This window comes from Eutrigla gurnardus (genome assembly GCF_963514095.1).
Source record: "Eutrigla gurnardus genome assembly, chromosome: 18".
Lineage (NCBI taxonomy): Eukaryota > Metazoa > Chordata > Actinopteri > Perciformes > Triglidae > Eutrigla > Eutrigla gurnardus.
The window spans coordinates 5,439,246-5,465,460 of record NC_139929.1 but is presented as its reverse complement, the minus strand read 5'-3'; the positions used below and the strand labels follow the sequence as shown (position 1 = coordinate 5,465,460).

Genomic DNA, 26,215 nt, shown 5'->3' with positions numbered 1-26,215 from the left:
ACCCATCCCTCCATCCTTCACCCATCCCTCCATCTTTCACCCATCCTTCCATCTTTCACCCATCCCTCCATCTTCCACCCATTCCTCCATCCTTCACCCATCTTTCACCCATCTTTCACCCATCCTTCCATCTTCCACCCATCCCTCCATCTTTCACCCATCTTTCACCCATCTTTCACCCATCCCTCCATCTTCCACCCATTCCTCCATATTTCACCCATCCCTCCATCCTTCACCCATCTTTCACCCATCCTTCCATCTTCCACCCATCCCTCCATCTTTCCCCATCCCTCCATCCTTCACCCATCTTTCACCCATCCCTCCATCTTTCCCCCATCCCTCCATCATTCACCCATCTTCCACCCATCCCTCCATCCTTCACCCATCCTCCACCCAGCCCTCCATCCTCACCCATCCCTCCATCTTTCCCCCATCCCTCCATCCTTCACCCATCTTTCACCCATCCCTCCATCTTTCCCCCATCCCTCCATCATTCACCCATCTTCCACCCATCCCTCCATCCTTCACCCATCCTCCACCCAGCCCTCCATCCTCACCCATCCCTCCATCTTTCCCCTATCCCTCCATCTTTCCCCCATCCCTCCATCATTCACCCATCTTCTACCCATCCCTCCATCCTTCACCCATCCCTCCATCTTCCACCCATCCCTCCATCCTTCACCCATCCCTCCATCTTTCACCCATCCCTCCATCTTTCCCCCCATCCCTCCATCATTCACCCATCTTCTACCCATCCCTCCATCTTTCACCCATTCCTCCATCTTTCACCCATCCCTCCATCTTTCCCCCCATCCCTCCATCATTCACCCATCTTCTACCCATCCCTCCATCTTTCACCCATTCCTCCATCTTTCACCCATCCCTCCATCTTTCACCTATCTTTCACCCATCCCTCCATCCTTTACCCATCCCTCCATCTTTCACCTATCCATCCATCTTTCACCCATCCCTCCATCTTTCACCTATCCATCCATCATTCACCCATCTTTCACCCATCCCTCCATCTTTCACCCATCCTTAACCCATCTTTCACCCATCTTCCACCCATCCCTCCATCCTTCACCCATCCCTCCATCCTTCATCCATCCCTCCATCCTTCATCCACCCCTCCATCTTTCACCCATGCGTCCAGGGCGCTGTTGCCTGGTGCACGCGCCGTCCCTCCTCGTCCCTCCTCACCATGTGTGTGTTGACGTCAGAACTTAGGAGGGGCTCCTCCGCCGGAGCTGGTCGCTGTTTGTGGTGCTGAAACAACGCCTGTATTGTGTGTGTGTGTTTAGCCGTTTAGCGGGTATTCTTTCGGCTCTTCCTTCCTATCCTCCCTCCGCCAACATGCCCCTCTAGTCCCGAGCGTCGTCCGAGCAGCTCGCACCCGGGTCGGCGTCGGCCACCACGCCGTTGTAGCGGAGGTGTGCGATGGATTAGTAGCACCGTGTCAGGCAGGGAGCGGTATGGATTCACCGTGGTGTCCCGTCCTCGTCGCCGCGTTGGCCGTCAGCCTCTGCTCCTCACCTGCACGCGCTGACAGGAAATTTGGTAAGCAATCTGATCTTTTCTTATCATTATTACCCCTCCCCCCCCAAAACAAACACCCTCTTCATGCCCTAGTGCTATAAACTGCCCATTATGCTAAATGCACCTGTCTCTGGCTGTTTAAACAAACATTGATAAAAGTTGCATACTTTATATTATAGTTCGCCATATTTCAGCTTATTTGAAGTGCAAGAAAAAAAACCTGTGATGTTTGGATGATATGTGAAGATGCAACTGGAGAAGTTACATAATCTCTCAGGCCCAATGGATGAACTGCTGGCTGGGAGACTTATTACTGGCACGATGCTGGTTTAATCAGAAACAGACTTTGTACTAAAAACCCCACTTTTGCAGCCAATAATGAGTTTCAAAGCCAGATTGACACACCATAATAATGCACTCAATTTCATATGGGTTTAATGACTTCCATGCCCATAAAAATGACTCAACACATGCCCTTAAGTAGCATGCAATTTTAAATCCATTTCAATATTTAGTAATATCCTATGCCTCCTCGGGAAAAAAGGGGATATCTTTCATATAGAGCTTCATTTTCAGACCTGGCCTCGGTTGTATTTTCATTACCCTTGATTTGTTCTTGCCTCAGACACTGTAATTTGAAAAAAAAAAAAAAAAAAAAAAGTATGGCAGATGTCCAAAGTGTGACACAGAGAGAGAGAGCCATCGCAATAATGGTGTCCTCTGGTTATGACAGACGCAGATTATAGGCTCTCATTTTAGTGTTTGAGGTGCGTGGGTGACTTTCCACCTCTAATCACACTTACTGCTCCGGGATCAGCAGTCCGAGCACGTGACGCAAACTTTATAACGAGCAAGAGGCAAATATAGGTCTCAGGTTGGCACTCCTGCTGTGCGATGATTCATCTGTCTTTATATTTAGAAGCAGACGCCGTCTATCCGCCCAATTCAAATATATAGACCTACAAAAACACACACATGTAACCTTGATGGCAGAAAACATTGGATTGAGAGGTCAGGACTTGTTATTTGACATATGTGGAGGGGTTTCACCCTGCGAGGTGGTTAATTCAGGCTTTACAATATTGTGAATGAGTCAGTGTTTATCCCCCCCGAGTGTTTTCCTCTCATTGAATCCTCAGCATGTTTTTCTCGGCGTGTAGTGGAGGTCTCCGTTGTAGCTGGGAGTTAGACGTGGTGATTGTTTTTAATGAGTCCCACTGCGCATTGCACCGTGTCTTCGGAAAGCTTTGGATCACACCTGCTGTGATGTACACATCTATCCATATATATTTATATATATAGATAAGAAATAAAATGCACGGGTGTGTTTGTGTGTTTATGTCCTGCCTGTCTGACAGCACATGAAAGTCAGACGGGGAGAATGGAGTCTGCAGCTGCCACGCTCTCGATTGTAAAATCATTAAGTGCTGCAAAATGTAATCAGCGATATGACTTTGGCTCCCGGGCATGGGACTCAAAAACTTCGGAACATTTTAAATTGCTTGAAAAGTAGAGTGTTATTACTGTTTTTTAAAGTGTTTAAAGCACTTCAACACTCTCTCCTCACACCTTTTTATGAGTTCACAGAATTTGATCTTTTTTTTTTAATGTGCAACAAAAATAGAGATAACATTGGGAATGCATATCATAGAAGAAGAAACAGTTATCACACATTTGCTCAAATTGAGATCTGAATCTCACTTTTTGGCATCAGTTAGCACCATGCTAGTAAGCTAATGCTAAAGCAGGCCTAGCAGGGAAGATAGCCATGCTAGCCTGAGCTAAAGCTACAACTTCCCTGACTGATTTTTACTTGAAGAAGCCCAAACAGGCATAAAATGAAGGCAATGCAACCTTTTTATGTGTCGCTGCCAGCCTGGAAATGTAAAAACCATAATTCTCATCTTTACTGTCGTAGATCAGAAGGCCCATAGCAGAGGTCACGCCTGCCTCACAGGGGTTTAGATTCACCCGAACGCCTCACAGGATGACGTGAACAGCAGTAAAAACATGCCGTTTTGGCCTTGATGCGATGGTAACGTCCCTGCCTCTCCTCACGTGGACTCTCACTCGCTCAACAAGCAGCCTTGAAGCGAGGCGTAACTCAAGAGCATCCTTGAGAGTTAGCCAACGTGTGGCGTCGCTACCAGTGGGAGGTGTTTGACAGAGTTAACAACGCTGTTGCACGTTGATTATGTTGTAAAGCATGAAAAGGCTGTGTAACGTTGATGGAAGACGAAGAGAATAAAAGGATGGAATTTAATTGAGGATCTTTTTCCAAGCTTTATTCTAAGAGTGCAAGAAGGTTAAGCCCTGTTTACACTAAGTTAGTGAGCATATCATTTAAATAATGAATTCATTGAGTACCGGAGAGCAGCCTGCCAATGGAAAAACACGTGCAGAAATTGATTTTGTTGCGCATTAGCACTCCAGCGCCTTGCAATCAGTGTTGCTGTGAGGCCCGTTGTTAGGATTCTGTTCAGCGTCTCCTGTCTGTTTGCAGACTTGGCAGTGTCCTGAATCCCAATAACAGCGGCTGCAAAAAAAAAAAAAAAAAAAACCCATAGTTTGTTAACTAGATGGCGCAGCCGTTCTCCTGCAGCAAGGTCATGTTTGTGCTGAAAGTTTGTTGAATATGCGTAAAGTTATTAAATCATGAATAGCTTTTTGGGATTGAATGGAATGAAGCTATCAATCCGACTCCAGGATGTTAGCCTCACTCTGATGATGAATTCACAAATGGTGCAGGAGCGCAGACATTTTCTCAAAAGTGAGACTGCATGAAAATGAAAAAAGATGGGAATGAATCACACTTTATTGATTGCGTTGCTTACACAATCCCTTTGTAGCGTTTGCCGCAGGTTTAAGGATTCTGTCTCAGCCCACCCAAACTCTAGAAACGACTGGAACTGAGGAGTGTATCGATGGATAGATAGATGTGAAAGGGAGGCTTATCTCCACTGTGTACATGGAAGCATTGTCCTCTAAGGCTGTGCTGCCGGCTCTTTTCATCACGGCTGGCTATCAGCAGCCGTCGCCTAATACACCCAGACAAGTGAGATTTGATTCATGGGCTGCTGAGCTCTATCTATTTTGCCTCTGTCGTCCCGTAGATATCAGGACTGAGTGGCGATATCAAATATCTTCCAGTGGTTATAAATCATCCGAGTGGATTGAAATGTGCTCTGACATGAGGGGAGACGTTTTCCAGCGGTGTGGGTGATGAACGCCGTGTCTACCCGAGTGAGGTTAGACATCTTGCTCGACTGGAAGTGCCTTGTTTTTGGTGCTGCGTGTCGTGTAGTTAGTTGTCGTGTTGTTTCCTGAGTTGCCATGGCGATCTGTCCCCCCGGGGGACCGGTTATTTAGACGACGGCTCATCCCGGGAGCAAGCTTCCTATAGTTCACATGAGGCGAGCATTTAAGGACCGTGTCAATTAATTGGTGAGGAAGAGGTCAAGTCATGTACTGTAACAAATGAGCTAAATGCTAACGTTAGCATTCTATTACACACAGTGCTAAGCTAAAGATGAAACATTTGCCGGTTAGCACTAAACGCACAGCTGAGGTTGATGGGATTAACATTTTAGTTTTTTAGTGGGTGATTTGGACAAATTAACATTTTGAATTGATTGTCGTGACAGGAAATGTCAAAGTGATTACATTTCATCCTGTGAGGGCCATAAATGTGTTTTAATGTCCATCCATTAAAAAAAGTGTATGGAAATGTTAATAAAAATCACAAATGTCAGCCTCATGGTGGCGGTAGAGGAAAAAAACCTTATAATCATAATCGATAAAGTCGGTAGGATTCATCCTCTGGGGAGCATGAATTTCATGACTCCATCCAATAGGTGTTTCGATATTTTAGTCTTGATCGAGGCCAAAGATGTTCAATCAGGCCACATTTTCAAAAGCTTTCAAAATGGCTCGTACTGTTTATCACATTTTAAAAGCAGAGGCCTTTCTGAAAAACATCAACTCAGTAAGTAAAATAAAGTAAAAGCTGATCCAAGGATGGAAAGTAATAGGGCTGCCAAAAGGAATGAAACATTGCCGCGGTGTCCCTCAGGGTCTCTGTAAAGGTCGGGGGCGTTCCTCTTATCTCTTCGGACGTCCCTCATCTCCGCTGAGCTGGTAAAGGTTCAGCCGGCTCCGGCCTTGACTTCAGTTACTTCCACTTTGGATGAGTGGCCTTTTTTTCTAGAACTCACTATTAAAATGGCAAACTCATTGGATGGGATGTTCTGATGCTGTACGGCAGGGCGGCTAAATGAGCATTTGGTGGGTTGTTGAGCAAAGCCTGTTTTTTTTTTTATGAATTCATAATCTCTACAGCTGCGGCATTCAGCGTGAGCTTAATGGCTTCGACGTCGAGATGTTTTTCAATGCAATATATGCCCATTGATTCGAACTGATACACGGCGTCACAAACGACCTCTCCGCAGAGCCGCTCCAGCTTTGTAGCCCGACGAGCTATTTTGCATTTCAAAACTGCACGGTGCAATTTAAGATCCTTTTTTAGTTCCATTTCAAAGTGCGAGCGCTGGATTTTTCCCCGACACAACGCGGGGCTGTATATTCCCCGGCTTGGGACGCCGCCACGGTCTGGTGTGATAACAGACGACGTGCGATGTTTCTCTGTGACTCGACAGATGCTCCGCAGGAGTGTTGGCTTTGAGGCGAGGGGGGGAGGGGGGGTGGTGGTGGCTGGCTGTGCTTCTTGTCTTTTCCCCCAGAATTCAAATGTCGGCGGCTCTTGAGGGGAAGGAAGTGAGAGGAGCTGTGTCAAATAGACGCGTCGGGGCGATCCATCTCGTTATTCTCTCTCTGCAGCTTTAGGTTCAAGGTGAGCCGAGAAGATATTCTGGGTTAAGGAGGAAGAGAGGCGAGGGAGGTTGTGAGGGCTGCTCTCCTTTTACCCTCTACTCTAAATGAAACCACGTTTCAGAGGAGGCTTTTTTTAACTCCTCGGAGGCTCGTCGGTGGAGGAACATGATGCATTGACGCCGCTCTGTTGGTTAAACATCTTTCTCACCTCGCCATATACCTGAGCTCCACCGCCTCCTCGCCGAGTGTGAAAAACATCCTCGGGCATTAAAAAGGAAGACTGTTATGTGTTTTTAACGAGCGCCTCGTGCAGTTGAAATTAAACGGTGCCGGTAAAAGGGGTCAGACTCGAAGGTCACCCCGGCGTCGCGGAAGGACAATACGCGCATTAATGAGAATCCTGAAGGCTGCGAGTTGAGCACCAGAATTAATCTATATACCGTCTCGGCTGTGATTAAAGCAGTGATGTGTCTGCTTCGTCGTAGCCTGATGCTGATTAATACTCCGGACCATTTGTCAGTGCAGCAGGGAGACCGAGCGTCTGTTGGGAGGAGGCGAGGCAAGGGAGAGGGATGCTGACAATCTAATGGGGGAGGTATTTTCCTATTTTGTGACTAATTGATGCGACCACCGTAGCCTGCAAAGTACATTAGTAACTTTCTGCAGGCAAATTTGACTCAAATCCATGAGGCGCCCTCCCAATTCTTCTTCCTTGTCGTAGCATTGCATTCGGGGCAAATAGTTCTATTTAAACCAACTTTAAAGGTGTGTTAGCACCAACGCAAAGCAAATTTCACTCTCTAACAACAGGATATCATTAAAAGGATTAAATCTAACAATTTATAAGGTATCCTGTGGATATTTTTGATATTGTAATGCAGATAACTAACATGGCACTGGGTCATTATAATACACAGTTGTCCATAAAGTTGGAATATTTAGTTTTTCACCCACAATCCTCTGTTTATTCCTATTTAAATGCACCAGTCATCACTTTTGACCAGGTGAAATGATTACATTATGTGTCCCAATTACCCAGGTGACATTAATTAATACAATTTGTTTGGTGCTATAAAAAAGACGAGCCATTTGCAAATTATTCCAACTTTATGGACGACCCCTGCATATTTCAGAAGCGGTGAGACTGGCATGGGTTCAGTATTTAATATGGTCCCAGCTCTTTGTAGGACAGATATTTAATCAGCTGAAGGGACGTACGACTGTGGATGACATTATTGATAAGAATCACCCATTAATCTAGGCCAAAAAAAGGGTTGCTTTAATTGTATTAAAAAGTTATACTTAATGGAAAAAAGTGAACGATGAGAATCTGTCTGAGTGAGTAGAAGCTTGGAAATTTAATTCCAACGTGGGCATCGAGTTGTCCCATTGATCTTCATTGACATAAGTGAGGGCTCCACAGCTGAGAAGTTTCATTCCTTAATGTTAAAATGACCCAACGGGCGCTAGAATCACTCATGACCCGCCTGCGTTTGAATGTTTACTTTCCCTCCGTACGTGAAGTAGTACCCAAACACTGTTGTGCTGCGATGAACTGCACTTTAAATGAGGTTCAGCTGCAGGACTGCAGATTTCCCTCGGGTCCCGGTTGTGTTGGTTTTCTTTAAGCTCCCTCAGAAAGGGGGGAGGGGGGGCGTTTGACTTGGCTCCGGTTCCGCATGTAAACACCCAATCACACCTCAGAGGAGTAGGGGGGGGGGGGGACAATCCGATGTCTGAATCATTCAACGCGGGTCAGAGAAAAAAAGGTCAAGCCAAAACCTATTTCTGGGTCCTCCGTTGCCGCGGCGACGCTGCCATCTTTAATTCATGGCTGTCGCCCCGGAGCTGGCGGCATGAGTGACTGAGAGTGACCGGCCTTGCCTGGGAATTCTGAGACAAATTCTCTGGAAAATGGGTGAGAAATGTGTTTGGTTCCAGTCCCCTGGATGTCAGATGGTCTCATGTCAGAACTCCCTCTTCCATCCAAGTGACCTCAAAGACTCCCTGCGTCTAGCTCCTACTAATTATTCATGTTCTGAGTATTACTTTAGATGTATTCACTGACGCGTTACATTCTACCTCGAGGAAAAGTTTTGACATCTTGGGAAATACACTTATTTCGGTATCTTGGAGAGCGTTAGATCAGACAGTAAGTGCAATATTCCTCAAAAAAATTGCACCAAATTGCCCTTTATCTGTAAAATAACATGAGAAAAGAAGCTGTAATGCTGCAAATATGGATTTTTAAGTGTGTTTCCTGGTGAAATGTCAAACAACCCGTGTAACAACGGCCCGTCGTGTTAAAATGGAAAGTGCATGGAGGAATATGACAATGTTGAGCTACCACGGCAACACTGCAGACGGCGTGGCGTGCAAGCCCTTGACAAGAACAGACCTTTTGGAGCAGCTCGGAGCCATCTTTAATTTTAGCAGGAGAGCGCCTTAATGGCACAAGCTGTTTAAATCTGGCGGACATGGTGTCAAGCTGATGCTAATGTGCTTGCAGGTGATGTTCCTATCTGCTGTCCCTGCTCCAGCCGCGCTCCCTTTTTCAATTCTCTCGCACTTTTATTGCTGTTGTCACCCCTGCCGCACTTTTCTGAAATGGCTTTTTTGGCTGACAGCACAGGTGTGTGTGTGTGTGTGTGTGTGTGTGTCAAGTGTCCTTGGTGGCAAGCTTATAATTATAATAAAAGATATGTTGGTGGCCCCAGAGAGTGAATGAAATATGTCCTGAACTGCAGCAGACTCTGGGAGCGGTTGTCCTCGCTGCCAGGCTCCCAGCATCCTCCTTGGCGCCCTCAGACATCACAGATGGTGTCCCCGGCTCCGGCCAAACCACCTGTGAGGACTAAAGTGAAGGATGAAGCCTCTGACTTCTTGTCCAACCTTTCGGTTTCAGCCTCATCGGGACGCACGCTCGACGTTCCCGGGCAAGGTCGATGGTTTAAACGTGGAGCTTATCCCAGATATTCACACATTACTTTCTAATGAGGGACCTCTCAGCCATTCTAATGTAATTGCTTTTTCCTTAAAATGACCTCAAATGAGCTTTTCCCCCCCTTTTTAAACACGCTCCTCGCTGATTTCACGCCCCTCGAGGGTAGACACCCTTGTTGTTGTGTCCCTGACACGCTGTGGAGCTGAGATTTTAGCTGAAGGTGATTTGTGGAGTGTGTGTGTGTGTGTGTGTGTGTGTGCTTGCCTTCTTATACAGAAGATGCTCTTGCTGCCCTTAATAACAACACGTGGTAATAAGGCAGGCGGGGGGCCATCATTAGAAAGTGTGTCTCTGCTACTTTCGAGAAGTCGAGGTCACAGATAATTGATCCAGGTTCTGCATGCATTGTATTTAGAAAAAGACACGAGGGGATCTTTAAGACGTTGCAGGCCATTTGGATGTAAACAGAAAGCAGAATAGAGGCCATTAACGACCAGTAAATCATGTTAAACGATGGTGAGCTGACTCTCTGCATCCGCTGACCTCCTGGATTCTATGTCGTTGTAAAATAGGCCACACGGTGCCTATTTTGGGAGGGGGAAGCTTCTGCACATCTACAGCACCTGTAGTTCACTCCCATCATTGCTGCTGCTTTCATTATTGTTTAATCTGGCAGTTGTTTGGATAGAAAAATACAGTTTTCCAGCGCTCAAGGTGATGCTTTGTAAGAATATTTAACATACGTTTATTCATAAGGCTGAACATGTTACTAGTTTCAGTTTTTTAAAATAAGAATATATGGTTTGGTCAAAACAAGCATTTGGAAGCCGACATCACAACACTGGGAAGATGAAAAAATAAAGATTACACACGAGTTTACACCAAAAACACGCTGAAATCCTCTCCGTTGATCCATCCAATCCCACTGAGGCTGTACATGCTCGACGTGACACGTCCCCCCCCTTGATGAGCCGCTGTGATGAGGTTGACATGGCAACAGAGCATCAACACTCAATAGCAAGTGTTGCGCTGTTTTTGAAAGGTCATTCTCTTAGACTTACACAGGACAATGTGGCTATTCTGTCGTCGGACTACTTCATTAAGATATAACCTGGATGTTTTTTTCCCCTTCCTCAGCCACGACGAGCCGAGTGTCCTTTTGTGTGCGTTTTTTTTCGCCTAATAAGCAACATCCACTGTGATTGCAATTTAATTAAAAGGCGCCATTTTAATCATCTCCGGCGTGGTGTTGGAGAACGGGGATGTGGCGTTATCAATCCTGTGTCCCTGCCTATCACACACACACACACACACACACACACACACACACACACACACACTGTATATCTGACTAACTACGCTTGACTGGATGCGTCGTAATTGAATGGAAGGTCGTAATTAATATTGAGAGCTGACAAGGCCTCCCAGAGAACCTGATGGATTAAGCCGGAGTAACACTAATCGCAGAGTGGCGAGATCGACGGTCAAGAAGGCTTTCTCTGCGCTCTGAATAAGTTTGGTCACGTAGTCATCTTCAAGCTAACGACTGTTAGTCTGATACACCTCTGTTTTAGCCCTGATGAGAGCCGTGAGAGTGAACCAAAATGGTAAATGTGCTGTAAGATGCTAAAATGCTCCTTAGAGCTGGGAGTGACCCTTTTTATATGGACACTAGTCATCGTTAATATAAAACATTGATTGCACCTTTAAAATTTTCCAAAAGAGTTCAAATATGTGTTTTGTTATGCTTCGGCTTCGGCTGTGACAAAATGTTTTTTCGGGTTGTCCGTCCTTATCTCAAGAAAGCCTGGAGGAAGTCATCAAATTTGGCACTTCCACCTGATCTCGATTATATTTTAAAGGTCAAGGTCACTGTGACCTCACGTCCGTCCCGTTCTCACGAACACGATATCTCAGCCTTGAGTGAATTTCCTTACAAACATGCACCAAAAATATTAGTCCATGTTGAACAGCGTCTTAGAGTTATGGTTTACCTACAAAATGTAGCTTAATCCATCCATGAAAATGAGAAGATGCATAAAGTATGAGATGTCAGACAAGCCATTTGTGGTATGGCTGTTTGAACGGCGGCAAGTTGTTTCTCCTCAGTTCAGAACATTCTGCCGTTCCGTTTTGTTCTAGACAGCTGAGCGACCTTACAGCACTGTAACGACGCCTCACTCTACATCGTTAAATAGCCATTTTGCTGACATATTGAAGCCATTACCTCCAAAAGATGTAATTCCATAAAAATGTGCCCTTGACTTCCAAATAAACTGGCTGTATATCGTGTCTGCATAATCAAGTTATCGCAGAGACTTTAATAATTACAGCAGAATAACCATCCCAATGATGGATCTGCAGAGAAGAAACTTCCAACAAAGTGATTCCTGCAAAGTTCCTGCCTCATCCACGGCCCGACCTGATTATCTTCCCTCTTCTGTGCGACTTCTCGCCCTTTTCTCACCTCGTTATTAAAGAGGTCTGACAGAGGCCTCTCCTCCTACTTCAGCCCGGTCACGAGCTGCTCGTCGCTGTCTGCCGAGGCCACCGGGCCAAGAGGGCGCATCCAATAACGTCATACCTGCTGATAAGCTGAAGCAGGGAAATAACACATATAAAGGACTTGGGAAGAAAGAGTGCTGAGGCGTGACCTAGTTGTTTACAGAAAAGTCCAACCCCACACACTCTCAGCGTGTTGAGGGCTTTAATGAACAAACACACATGGCTCATTTCTAGGCTGAAGGTCTGATTTTGACCTTTAATCTGACAGAAAATAACACTCCAAGTGGATTTTTTTTCTTTTCTCAATTCCCCCTCTTCCTGGAAACGTGTGAATATGGAGGATCACCTGCAGAATCAGCCCCCCCTCCCGCTCGCAGCGACTCCCACGTGTGAATTATGAAACACGGGAACGGCTATACCCATAATGCTCTTGCCATCTGTTCATTTATTAGTCTGGAACACCCAGCCCTGGTCCAAGCGCTAAAGTTCATTAATATTCATACAACATTCATATATGGAAACATTGGGGTATTAGTGTCGGAGGCTGGAGAGGAGAAGTCCCACTAATTGGTGATTGATGGGCTCTGCCATTAGCGGCGAGGCCCGCGGCCGGAGTTAATGCAGTGCTAAGCTGTGCTGCTGTAGAGCCGGGAGATGTATAGAAATGGTGACATCAGGGTAGCTTTGTTCTGCATTTGAGTACATTTTTATGTAGGTTCAGTCAACAAACGTTATGGCCTTATAATGTCCATTATCAGTGCCATTTAACAAACACCTGCTGGACTGGTTTACAGTCATTTATACCATCACGTTAGGCAACATTTTGAGATTCACACTTTAGAATTAGACGCAGAGATCGTCTAATTCAGTCTCAAACCTGAAATTTGAAGCTATCAGCCAGCAGCAGGTTAGTTTAGCTTAGCATAAAGACTGGAAACAAAGGGACACGGCTAACCTCTCTAGCTAACGGTAACAAAAATCACAAATTCCCATTTTCTCATATGCACTGCTGAAAAAAAACAGGATATTAATAAGTGAACTTTAGAGGTGCCGAATGGTGGATTTAGTTACTGCAGAGATTTTTGTTTCTAAGTGTTGTGTTTCGCCCTCTCTCCCCTCCAGGTTGCCTGTTTGAAGACGAGCTCTGTACCCCGTATGAGTTCTGCGTCAATGGTAAGTCAGAATCACGTCCGTCCCCCACACCTCCGTCATTCTGCACATCATCAACCAGCATCGACCCGACGCCGCTCCCGAGCCGCCCCGGCTATTTTTAATCATTCAGGCATTTATAGATAGATAGATGTCGAGCTGCTCGCGGCTCTTTCTTTCAGCTCACTTTCCACATATGAGTCATAAAAAAAAAAGAGGAAAGGAACAACATTTGGGAGCAGCGGATAGAAAAACAGCACAACCTGACTATTAAACATCGAATCCATCCGAGTGAAAAGCTTCGCATCGACACCTGCAGGGTGGTTCCCCTCCCACACGTCTCGTTTAACCGAACCCCCCCCTGAACGGTCACGACCTCATCTATAAAACCATCTTGTCACAGAGGATGGATGTGTCTGTGTCAGTGGTTGCCATGGTAACGCGTCACCTGATGAATAGGAGGGAAATGTCAAGGGGGGAGGGGGGGTCTTTTCAGTGTGGCATTCAATAGAATGATACGTGACGGCGGGCTTCAATTTTGAAGGGGATTGATAGCATGTCGATAACTGGGGATCATCTTCGAGAGAGAGCCGTCACGAAAGGTTAATGTATTCTCCCTCAGCGGCGGGCTTCAAACGCCATATTGTTCTTCTACGTGCACGCTGGAGAGCGACGTCCCGTCCCACAGCGTGTTTGTTTTTTAATAATTAAATGCCTCCGCTTTGAGGTTGTTTGTTTTGTTTGCCCCCACTTCATTTACTTTCTGCAGATTCATCGTTCAATCAATTCCCACAAACAAGACGGAGCCAGCGGGGGAACACGTGCCGCCCGGCAGACAATAGAATTACATGCAAAACACGATGTGACCTATAGGAGACACCGTGGAGTAACATAACGGATGAGCAATGAAAAAACAGGACGAGCGGCGGTTTGAATATCAATATGTCAATAAGAGGAGGAGGATGAGCTATAACCTGAGATAATTATGTTTGGTGTCGGCTTCTCTCTGGTTACAGTGTCTGTGTGGCTACTTGTTTTCATGCTGGCTTCTTTCCTACTAACATCTTGTGTATTTTACAATGTTTATGTTTTAATTCTCATACAATAAGGCAATTTTTCGGGGCTGCAGATATCAATTAGTTACACTATTCATTATTTCCTCTAGTAATTTTTTTTTCTAATAGATGTCATTAAATAGTGAAAAATCTAGATTGTCTCAGAGCTCAATGTGATATCTGCAAATTCCTTGTTTTGTCCAACCAACAGCCCAAAAGCAAAAGATAATCAATTCACTATTATATCTATTTTGTCAAAATAGTTGTCGGTTCATCTTCTGTCCATCAATCGATTAGTAAATGTTCCCCAAGGTGCTTTGCAGAGGCTGGTAGAGAATTTATAAAAACAAATGTAAAAGCATTCATATGCAGAATCTGAGAAAAAGAGGTGGAAAGCGCAAAAATACGACATAATCCAGTCGTAAACATCGTCTCAAAACTCCATTCTCATGTCTCAAATCTCTCTAAACAATGATTGGTGCAGGATAAAGGAAGTCTTCACCCCGATATCCGCTGGTACGCTGGCTACGCTGGCTACGCTGGCTGGAACTTCAGAGGTTTATCCATCGTCAGGCCGTTGGCCGGTGGGATTTGAATGAATAGCAACAAGCTGAAGAAAAGAGAGTCTGGAAGTATCTGCCTTCTTGCCAGGAGTAAGATAAGAAGATCGATACCACTTTCACGTAGCAGCCAGTTAGCTTAGCATAAAGGCTGCAAAAAGCTAGCCTGGCTCTGTCCAAACAGCTTCCCAGACAATCAGACAAACAGGATACTAGCTTAGTGAGCTTTACAGGTGCTGCATGTTTCACCCTTTCCCAGTCTTTATAGCTAAAAGAACCAGCTGCTGGCTGTAGACATTAGTCGTATCCGTCTGTTCCCAGCGATAAGATCTTTGGGTGTGCAGCATGTTGGAGGAGCAACATTTGGACCCTTATTTCCATATTAACCTAGTTCAGGACCAAACGGGGAAGGAGGAGGAGGCGGTGCAGAAGGGAAATGCAAAAGACTGACTTTAATTACACAGCATTGGTACAGAGGGGAGCTGTGTGGAGCCTAATAGAGGGAAATTGCTGATACCTCGTCAGAAAACCCCCCCAGAGGCACAGAGGAGGGTCGTGGTGGGTGTGGAAGATCCATATTACATCAGAATATCATGCAAAGCTATCACATGGATGGTCGTTTCCTTCCCCCCCCCCCCCCCCCCCCCCACATCTTTTCATCTTCTCATCGTCCATTTTATTTTTTTTACACCACTCTTTTTGGCCCAAGGAGCAGCAATCCCATTATGCCTCTCACACCGAAATATAATTACAAGCGCTACGGTGGATAAAGGCAAAACATATACAGGCGAGATTAATGTTATACCTAATATGCAAGTGATGAGACGTTATTCAGCTGCTTCATAACGCTCTTACAACGTCACTGCAGACGAGGATGAGTGGGAGGAACTAGGTCTGCCACTTCAACTCTTCTCCCGGGTCCCTGAAGGAGTAACCTGGTTTATTCTGGGCTGGGCCAACCGTGCTCTTCCTCACCCGTGCTGTTGCCATGCGATCGGCTGAGGGGTAGGGAAGGGTTGCAGGGGGAAGGGAGCGTCCCTCTGCGGGTGTCAGTCGCCTCCATTTTTATAGTTGTCTGTCACGTTACAATCGTCTGTGGAGGTTTGGCAGAAAAAGTTGTCAAAGTGAAAAGAAGTATATGATACGAAAATGTGTGTTTGCATCAGAAGTCATCCCCTTTTAATAGGAGACAGCCTAATGATGGTGCAGCCACTTACTTAAACCTTCACCTGTTAAGCTCTCTGCTCTCGGGTGCCACATATGGAGATAATGCTGGCAGATTTACCATCCAAACATTCTCCATTTTTGAAACAATGGGCATTAGAGTCCGTCTTCCTGTTGCAGACACATTACCTCTCCCCCAGCCCCCATCATTGCCGTCTCCCATCCATCCACTGCATGGCTTCTCACTTAGCGTGTCTGTGTTTGCGACCAATCCCTCATTTCCTGCGTTGTGAAAATGGGCCTCTGATGCCACACAGAAGTAAACAAAAGCCGGCTTCTCATTTCCAGCAGACGCACGAGTTTATTGGCTGTGAGGTTCAGGCTATGTTGGCTAACGATCCAGCTAATGTAGAAGACATTTGATCAACTGTAGATACTTTTTAAGGGGTACACATAGCAGCCTTAATAAATGAAGAGGAAAAGGTTCCCTCAATGTGTTCCCCTACTGTAGATGCTGTTGTGTCATTGATTAAGTGGGTCAATTACCATCCCCCATATATCATGCTGTCATGTCTCATTTTGGAACCAACCTCTTAAAATCTTTATTTCTATCTTCGAGGGAATACTTTGTCAGGGAGGGGGTTCTTCTAAAAGGATATGCCCCCAGTCCGGAAAGTCATTTTAATTTGATGCAACTCTCCAGAGTCTGTGGCTTACTGCTACGAAGAGCTGAGCAAAAGTACAGCAGATAAGTGCTACAAGTTCCCCTGCGGGCACCGGTTGTCTCCTATTAAACACTTAACCAACAGCTCTCCATTGATCGGTGGTTATCTTGCCTCCACTTGGGCCAACTTTGCCTGAAACGTCCACGCCGTGTTTTAGATTCAAACCATTTAAGTGATGCCCCCGATCGATCGGAGCTCGCGCCGAGTTCAACCGGAGAAAATAAACACTTTAAAAAGTAACCGCCGCGGAATCTATAAGCCTGAACAATCTGCATGGGTGGAGGGAAAGGAGCGCCAACGCAGTGGGTGCTAATCCAAGACCAGGAACGTGAAGAAACACTTCATTATAACCGATATGAGACACGAGCTCTTTGGTGGCAAATACATGGGGGTGTAATGGGAGACATAATATAAAAATAAAATGCAACAATAGGGCTCATTTATATTCCAAAACCAAGCTGAAGAGAATGTTTTGATGTAGCTCTGAGAGTCCGGTTTATCTTTATTAATATCTGCATTTGCATGCACGAATGTAATTATCATTTCAAAGCCATGTTCACGTTCAAAAAAAGACCTGAATAATCTACAAACACTTCATTTATCCTGATCACTTTTGTGTCTGCTCTTCATTAGCGGACTACATCTGGCCCGGCCTTGCTGCACAGATCCGGGCCCCCATTCATTTCCATGACTTGAGCTAATACACCTGTTCCAATACGTCTTAATTTGTCTCCCGGCTCTGTCTGCGCCTCCTCCCCGCGTACAGTCTTTTAGGAGTGCTTTGCTGACTGTCAGCTTTAGTGTTTGCTGCTGTTATCCCAGAGCATTAGCCTTCACAGTTTAAATAGCTTTAGCTTCAGCAGCGTCTCTCCGTCTGTCACAGCGGGAGGAGAGCCGGTGTCTGGATTTACAGCTCTTACACCTCCTTTTTCTCCGTCTTTAGTCCCGTCGACGCGCCACTTATCCAGACGTGGCGTCTCTCGTGAGGCTGAGGACGTCACCGATTGTACATCTAAGGGTTGATCGATTCCGTGGCCTGTTTTACGCATCAGGAATTAGATTGATCAAAGTTGATTTCCATTGCAGTTGCCTTCTGTTCGTCACAGTGACGCTCAGCTTAATATTCCCCCCCAAAACCTGACAGATGATCACTAGAAAATCACTGTGTTCTGTTCTGTTTGATGGATTCTGCGTCGTTCCCAAATAGCCGTGACTATGATGGCCCTATAGATCTATAGCATGAACGCTTTATTACCCAGCATTCCCGTTAGTTTCAGATTTGAACATCCTTTCCTCCCACCTGAAAATATAAATGTTGTTTTAAGGCTGTCAGAAAATCACTTTCCTACAATAAACCATTGTTTATCGATGATCCAACGTTGTGAATACACAATATGAAGTGATTCATCAGGCATGTGGCGCCCAAAACGCTTCAGCATCACTTCGGTAAATCAATGTTTGCCAAACAAGGAGTTCCTTGTTGTCAAATACCTCTGAGTTTGTGTTGCGTCTGTGAGATGGAAGTGGCATTGTTAAACAGTAGCCGTCGCCATGGAAACCAATTAGGGAGGCAGGGCATCAAACCTTCTGCAGTTTCCCGTGACTTGTGTCACCAGCCTTCCCTCATTCCTTACATAATGTGAGTTTGTTGTAGCGTCTGACTGGATAATAAATCATACCAGAAAACCTGCTTATTCGTTATTATGGCAACCTTATGTCATCATATTAAGCATGTCACCTGGCGAGGAGCGAGGAGCCAGCTGACTCCTCGTGATTCCAGACGTCTGTGATGTAGGTGGGATGTTTTCTTTCCCTCCGCGCCGTCTGAGATCCCCCAAAAATAACTCCCGAGTGTTATGCTGTGTTGTGTATGCTAATCCGCCGCCTCCCACGGGCTCCTTCCTGTACGGAGCTGTCATCTGATAGGTCACAGGCGGAGGGGGGTGGGGGGAGTCAGGGAAACACCCGCTTCCCTTTTTATAATAAGAACTGAATTCAGCGTCTGACATTATCTTTGTTAGCATCACTTGCTGACTTTTTACACCAAACATGGCACTGTAATTATATCTGTTTTAGTGGTGTTTAAATAGATGAAATAAAAAAGCAAAGGTGGAGCTCTGCGTCTCTTTCTTTCTCTCTGTGGCAAAATATACATTAGATGACTCAGAGATCATTGATCTTAAATGATGTAGAAACTGCATGCGTGTAGCGGACATCGGTGTTTGTGTACATTCTGCGTTCCCCGACGTGTCATCCCTACCGGTGATGTTTGCCGCCATTGTCCGACATCTTGGGCCTAATTAATGGGATGCTGCGGTGCGTGACAACGCGTTGATTCACATCGTTACATCCCATCTAATCGTGCTCGCACATACTCGCAGTAGTTTGCATGACTGCACACACACACACAGACGAGCCTCGGACTGAATCTGCAGGATTCATCTCTAGAGATCCTCTGATAGGTATTCTTTGGTTATGGTGTATTAAAGTTTATAGCATAGCCGACAACAATCTCCCCCGCGGAGAGAAGGTGACACCGTGGGTCATTTATATTCCGGGCGTTCCGTCTGCACGCTGCCTCCTGACCCCCCCTGATCCTCAGCATCCTTTCTGAGGTCTAGACCAGCCATTGAATTATGGGGGCTGATAGGGACTCGTGTGGCGTGGGTTGCCTAGCAACGCATATTGAGTGAGGCGGGAGGCCTGCTGATAGAGGGAGATTACCAGGGTCCCTGATAAAGTCCTTCCTGCCATGAACGGCTGCTTATCGCGGTGCTGTCACACAGGGAGAAATGTCAGCTGTTACCCTCCCCAAAACAGGAAGTTAGAGGTACGGAGACACATTACAACTCATTTCTCTTTAAAAATAAAACAAAAATGTCTCTCTCATGGGTGCATCTCACTTTTAGCTATGAAAGCGTATCCCTCATGAAGCTGTTTCCACAGTTTTCTCCATCTTCCCTCTGTAGATGGAGTGTTCGGGAGGTGCCAGGAGTTGGCTGCTGCAGACCTGTACACGTACGATATTTCATCCTCGGCTCTGCAACGCCTCAGGATCCTCCTACAGAAGCTGGCTCACCGAGGTACGTACCCCCCCTATCTATCTATTCAGCAGCCTTTATCACTCATGTACAGCAAATGCTTGTCAACTGCCATTGTGTGACGCAAGCCAAATAAGCCAAGCTGTCTCCTTGGCTAGCACAGTGCAACACCATTGAGCTAGAACGGGTCATTTGATTCATATCGGGCCATTGTTTCGCCATCATCGCCTAACTCCGGCAGCCAATCTAATTGGCTTGTGTGCTTGTGGGACATTTAGAGCTCATTTTGTGGATGAGTAACTGTGAGGTGTGCAAAGTAATCACATTAGGAGCTCTCTCCTACTCAATCATTGACAGCAGCTAATGTGTTTGTTATAACAGGCTACATGTTGGGGGGGGGGGGGGGGGGGGGGGTGTACAGTGCATTTACAATAAGACGTCTTCATAAAAAGAAATAACCATGTGGCTGATTATGAATTAAGTTACAGCAGGGATTTAAGGGTCTCCAACCTCGGAGCCCCGCTGGAGTCACAACCTCGGTGCTTTCACGTTAATGTGGGATTTTATATTCATGTCTTGTACTGACTGTGGTAGGTAGAGCTTCTTTTCGCTGATGGCTGTTTCAGTGTTTCAACGACAGAAATGACTGGAGCAGGGTGCCGGGATGGCTCAGTGGTTGAGTTGGAGCCCCACGTACCGGGGATGAGTCCTCACCACAGCGGCTTAGAATCTGACCGGCGGCCCTTTCTGCAATGTCATCCCCATCTATAAAAGGCATGGCCAAAAAACAAACAAAAAAAAAAGAAATGACCGGAGCCTCCAGACAGTCTGCTGTTATGGATCCATTGCTGCAAAACACACATATTTGTTTCTAACAAAACACAAAAAGACATTGTCTGCCCATAAAATGCCTTAAATAGCTTGAACGTTATGTATGTTGGAATATATCACTCAAATGATGACATTGGTAGTAAGTAAGTAATTTGGTCCTAATGTGAAACAGTGTAAAGTCAGTCTTCAGTTCAATTCAACAAAGTTAAGTGTTCGATACTAAACGATGGATGAATAAATATGAATTAAAAGTCCTTATTATCAGTACTAATTACATGGTTGTTTCAAGGATGCTTGTCAGAAAAAGATTAATACAGATATTTAGATATTTTCTCCACACATTTGGCTGCCTGTAGCTACAGTTACAGCCCACCAGGGGGCAGTAGACACCTTCAACACAGACTACGACCAACAAGCATCAGCCCTCCAAATATAATTGGCTTTGCAGGCCACTCTGAGCTTAATATCTTTTAACAGGCGTGAACCACTGTTGAAAACCATTAAGAGTAAGCAGTTGGCTGGAGGAAATAAAAAAAAAAAGAGAGGGAGAGAGAGAAGGGAAAAATTAAGTGATGAATATTAAGCAAAGGCGAGACCACACATTCATTCTAATTACTGCTTAGAAATAAACAAATGAGAGTGAGGAGGATGACAAGTGTGTAATTTCCCCCCCCCCTGCTCCGTTAAAGAGGTGTTTAAATTCTTTACATGCTTTTTCTTCGTGACTCTGACCTTGTGTTTGTAGACACCCGTTTACAGACGCCGCAGACATGACATCATCACTTTGAATCATTTCCCCCCTTTTCTGTCTTGTAGAATCACATCCAGCGACGCGGAGCATTATCTCCGGATGAGTCCACAATGCACTGTTAATGCTCGATGGCACGTTATTCTTATCAGCTCAACAGCTATTGAAGTGTCATCTCCGAGACAGAGTCGACACGTTTTTTTTTTTTGTCTTTCCGAGCCCAGACGGGGGTTATTGAGACCATTGTACTGTAACCTAAATTGAAGAGATGAAGGGGGTGAAAGACGCCCCAGGAACATCAATGGAATCGATTTACAATCCTCTTTATCTTGCATCTGAGATGCAGGTAGAAATCGCACAATCTCTGCTCACTGCACCAATGTCATTCAGATCAATAGGAATTGACCCTCGCACAAAAGGGCTGGGGTTTGTCTGGATGTGTCCCCCGTTGGCAGAGCACAATGTCTGGCAGTACGTTCTCGCCACAATACCTTGTTGAATGCGAGGCCCTGTCATCCAACTGCAAATGACTGCTCTATTACACAACACCTGAAGCCAGGCGGCGTTAGTATTCACCGCGTGCGTCTACGCGTCTCGTAGCCAGGCTGCTGTCATATCGCTGTGGATTCATTATGGCGCCGCTATACGTGCGTTGCGTGCAGAGCTTGTGGGATTGCGTGACGATAGACGCGGCCGCTAATTCGGTGATGTATTCATCTGAGGTACAATACAAAACGATGGAGCATTTAATTGAACGTTTGCTGATCCCTTTAGCACCAAATGTCCAATCATAGCTCTTTGCATTGGCATCTAGTTTTTCCTTGGATGGCGAAGGTGTGACCGGCGCTCTTCTACCCTCTCATTGGCTAGTATTTATCACCTTTGTTGGTTAGATTTGTTAGGTGTAGGCATGAGGAGTGAGACTGGCCAGGGTTAGGGTCAGAATGTCATGGTAAACCAATCAGAATCAGTTATTTCCTTCCCTGTATGAAAAACCCATTTGATTCATACTCACTAGCTTACATACATTGGTAACCTAGGGCTTAGCTTGAGCTATCGACGGTATTTTTGGGGGTTAGTTTGTTACATTACCTCATCATGACTAGAACACCTCCATGTATTTGCAAGAACCTAAAATCTTACCAAGTCTCACAGGGTCAAAACCTTATATAACATAAGTACAAGTGAGATGTAGACAATGAGTCTTGGATATCTTGTTAAGTGAAAAAATACTACTTAGCATTACATGTTTATTACCACACAACACTTCCTAATACTAGTGATGTATATCTCAAAATTTCAATATTACATCCTATCCTAAGAAATCTCATCGAGCAAATTTGTTTAAACCCCCCCAATGTATTTGTATTTGATTAAATTTGAGTTTTTTTAGTTAGCATCCAAACCTTCAAAGGGTTGTGTCAGAACATATCACATTTAAATATATTTTTTATTATAATATAGTACTAGCGTATACTAAATCTACCATTTTAGAGAGGATGCTAGCCTGTTAGCCCGGGGACAAGTAGCTTTAGCATCCGTCTTTTAGCACAATATCGTGTACGTAGCCGTCGTAGATTTAAGATCCATTAAGAGTATTTTAGCATCGGTTTAGTCCGTTTTTCTCTTAAACTACTTCCTGCCATATTTTTCAGTTACTGGTCAGCGTTTCTGACATCGAGCTCTGTCCTCTCAACATCACAGAGAATCATGTCAGAGTGTAACACCGGCGTCCTCCACGTATCACGTTAAAGCATGCTAACCTGCGGTCGATTGACCCCCCCTGACCGCTAGCGGAGCCGCGGATACCCTCACAGTACCGACAGGTGAAGTAGGATGATGCTTTGTGACATTTGCACTATGGCTCCATCGACAGGAGGCATCAGTCAGGGACAATCAGTGACCATAAGCTGACATCGTGTCACTCCGATGCCACTGAAACCTGAACGCTGCTTTGCTTCCTGCATCATTCCTTCTTTGACAGACAATCGACAAACAGACCTTTTGTTGCTCCTCCTCATATTCTGCTCAGTCTGTTCTTTGACAACCTTGCTAGGTGGTACTGGAGAGAAAAAAAACCCCCCGTCAGACTCACTCACACACTAACGTGCCATGTGAAAACTTGAGTTGTTATGAGGGGAAAACAAGAGTGCTTTTATCGAGCCGTTCAGTGTGTGTCCGTGTCTGTGAAGGTGGCGGGATCATTTCAAAGAAAACCCCTGAAGGTTTTTTTATTCGGAGTGAAATGATTTCCTACGCAGGCAAATAATCGTTTATGTCCTCGTAGATGTTCGCCAGCTGTTTTTGCCGTAATGGCGATATGAAATTACTTCAATGGAAGCGGTCAGACGGTCACACTTCGTCCAGATGCAGAGCATTTTATTCTAAGTGCTGTTTTAAAAAGCCAACTATATCGGTCTGGATTTTGGGGTAAATGTGTTTAAAATGATCGAATGTTAAAGAAAACGCAGCGTTAACATCATATTCAGATACGTTGATATTTGCTGGTGGAATGAGATGGAAAAGCTGGCTGAAACAATCAATAACGTAGCCATATTTGGTTGAATTTCTGTATCAAACTTGGATTGACACAATTCATTTGGGCTAATTAGGTAGAAGTCACTGCTAAATTATTCAAACTCTCTTCCTCTAATGCCTTTATAAAATCAGTCGGTGGACAGAAGTAAAGAAAAAAGGGGAAAAAAAATCTGCATTTCAAAACCCGGCAGATGAAACTACGAGACATGTAGACAGGGATCCCTTCTAATAGGCTTTGAATATTTAAGAGGCCACCCCTTTCCTCTCGCTTTCACACAAAAAAAACACGACAGGAGGCCAACAGAAATATCTCGCGTGTTTGAAAGCTGTTGCGCTAATGGCGAGGCGTTAATTAACTTGAGGCATTTGCCTGAGACGGCATCCTTTTCATGAGAAAAATAATAAAATAAACAACACTCGGTGATGGAACCTGCTCTTTCTCCGGACTTCCAGGTGAATTTGCATGACACTCAGCTCCTCAGTGCCGGGGTAATCAGAAGTTGATTGAGAGGAATCCAACCGTAGAGGCTCCATCACTTTTCTTTCTTGACTTTTTCTCTTGTAAAATAGTTCATTTTGATTCTTATAATGCACCGGCATACCTTTCCCCCCCTGGAGTGTGCCAATCACAGACACCCAACAACATGGTATGTATGGAAATGAGTGCACCATGAACCCATTTAACCAGTTGGATCCTGCAGTGCTCGAACCAGACCTGAACCCCCCCAATCACCGCCCCGATAACGCCGTTAATGATCATCGCCAGCGCTAATATATAACAAGCATCCACCACATCGGTTAAGCCATGGGTAGTTAACTGTCATTGTTGTGCGGATGGATGGCTGAGCCGCGTTCCAGAACAGCGGCAACATACGCTGCTTTGTGCTGCGTCCGACGCTGCCAAGAATGACTGGAGGCATCTGTAGCTGCTCTGCATTGCTCAGATCCTCATCTGGCGCTTATGAATATCTATGAGAACACCCGGAGCCTATATGGGTGAGGAGCCGGGGTAATGAAGACATTCTGTTGTGTTTTTTGAAAATTCTCACTGTTATTTTTATCACTATTAAACATGTCCACGTCATTAACAGCATTGTTTGATTGCATTAAAACGTGGGAGGAATCTATGCCTTTTCATGCAACATACTTCTTCCTCATTAAACAAAAAAAAATGCCTTTGTGCTGAAATGAAGTGTCATCAGTGGCTCCTTAAGAAAAAAAAAAGTGTAATATGTGTGGTATTTTTATGCTTTTTTTGTTTTGCCGATGGAATTCTGTGCCTCTTGGCTCTTTGGGAATGGGGCCATGTTTTGGGTATCTTTTTTTTTGCTTGGGTAGCTCCATCTGGTCCTGGCACCAGTGCGCTTTGCCCCTGCCCAGGAGTTCTGCATCCCAACTATGTGTTGGCAATTAGCAGAGATGTTGGCAAGGCGTCAGGCCGCAGTGTGACATTCTCCCTGGGCTTGTTGACTGGCTGTGGTGCGTGTGTGCGTGTATATGGGTGTGAATGTGTAGTCATTTAGGCGTGTCGTCATTTCAGACCTCCTCTACTCTTACCCTTTTGTTTACTGTGCCAAAAAACATTATTTCCAGTGTGATAGATGAGTATTTAAAATAATGTTTACATCGTAGTCTTGTTTTTTTCCCAGTGTATTGCATTTTGTTATTTCCAGGTAATGGCTGTCTTGCGTGCTGCCAAAAGAATTTTAAAGAGATATTTTAATATATGTGAAAGAAACTGGTTCGCCATTTTGCCTCCAATATTCATCTTTATCACAACAGAACCAGGAACTTGAGTCGGGAGTTTTAGCCTGACTTCCCCATTTATTATTCCAGTCATCCACGCACGATTCTCTCTCCCATTTCTGTTTGTAATAAAACGTCAAGGTGATTTTTTTGTATTCTATTCTTTAATCTTGACATGACATGTTTGTTGTCTTAAATCTTGTCTTAATAAGATATGACCAAATGAAGTTTAGCTTCCAAAGTAGTGTTTTACAGTGAGTGGAGAGGCATTTAAAAGACCCCATGACCAATGGGTTTATACTTATTTTTTGGATTCTTTATATTTTTCCAGGTTTGACATGGCAGGACGACATCACCCAGCAGGTCATCTCCAGAGAGCTCTCCAAAATGAGGACCGTTCCTCTCCACCATCAGGCCCCTGCTCCAGGCCCCCTGACCCCCTACAGCAGCTCCAGAGACAGGAAGCTGAGCAGAAACCTTCAACAGTACCTGACCAACCTGAACTTCCTGATGCAGCCTCAGGCCGACGGACAACCGGGAATCCCACGACAGGGAGCCAACGTTCAGGTGAGAGCCTCACACACTGTGGGCTTGTAGTTGTTCTTCTTCACAGGGAGAACTTCCACGTGTGCAAACAGTTGTGCAATGTCATCAGGGTTATTTCAGTTTGGGCTTTTTTTTTTACCAGAAAGCCACCCACAAACTGGAGGTTTATAGTTTGAAAGACAAGCACATTGAGGATGGGAAAATAAAAAATGGTATCTAGCTGTAGAAAAAGTGTTTAAAACATGTTAAAACCATTTAAAAAATGTACCATATTTTACTGTCTTAATAAGTTATGGC

General features: G+C 45.1%; 1 protein-coding gene across 1 annotated transcript in view; it reads left to right on the top strand.

Moving 5' to 3' along the window:
* Positions 1 to 1,330: 1,330 nt before the first annotated feature.
* The window catches only part of ptprn2 (protein tyrosine phosphatase receptor type N2), a 106,865-nt gene continuing 81,980 nt past the window's right edge, over positions 1,331 to 26,215 (top strand). Inside the window, exons 1-4 of the mRNA XM_084034213.1 lie at positions 1,331 to 1,557; positions 12,938 to 12,988; positions 19,438 to 19,551; positions 25,704 to 25,939. Of these exons, the coding sequence (XP_083890339.1) occupies positions 1,473 to 1,557; positions 12,938 to 12,988; positions 19,438 to 19,551; positions 25,704 to 25,939 (486 nt within the window). The 5' untranslated portion in view covers positions 1,331 to 1,472. The remainder of the gene's footprint in view (positions 1,558 to 12,937; positions 12,989 to 19,437; positions 19,552 to 25,703; positions 25,940 to 26,215) is intronic.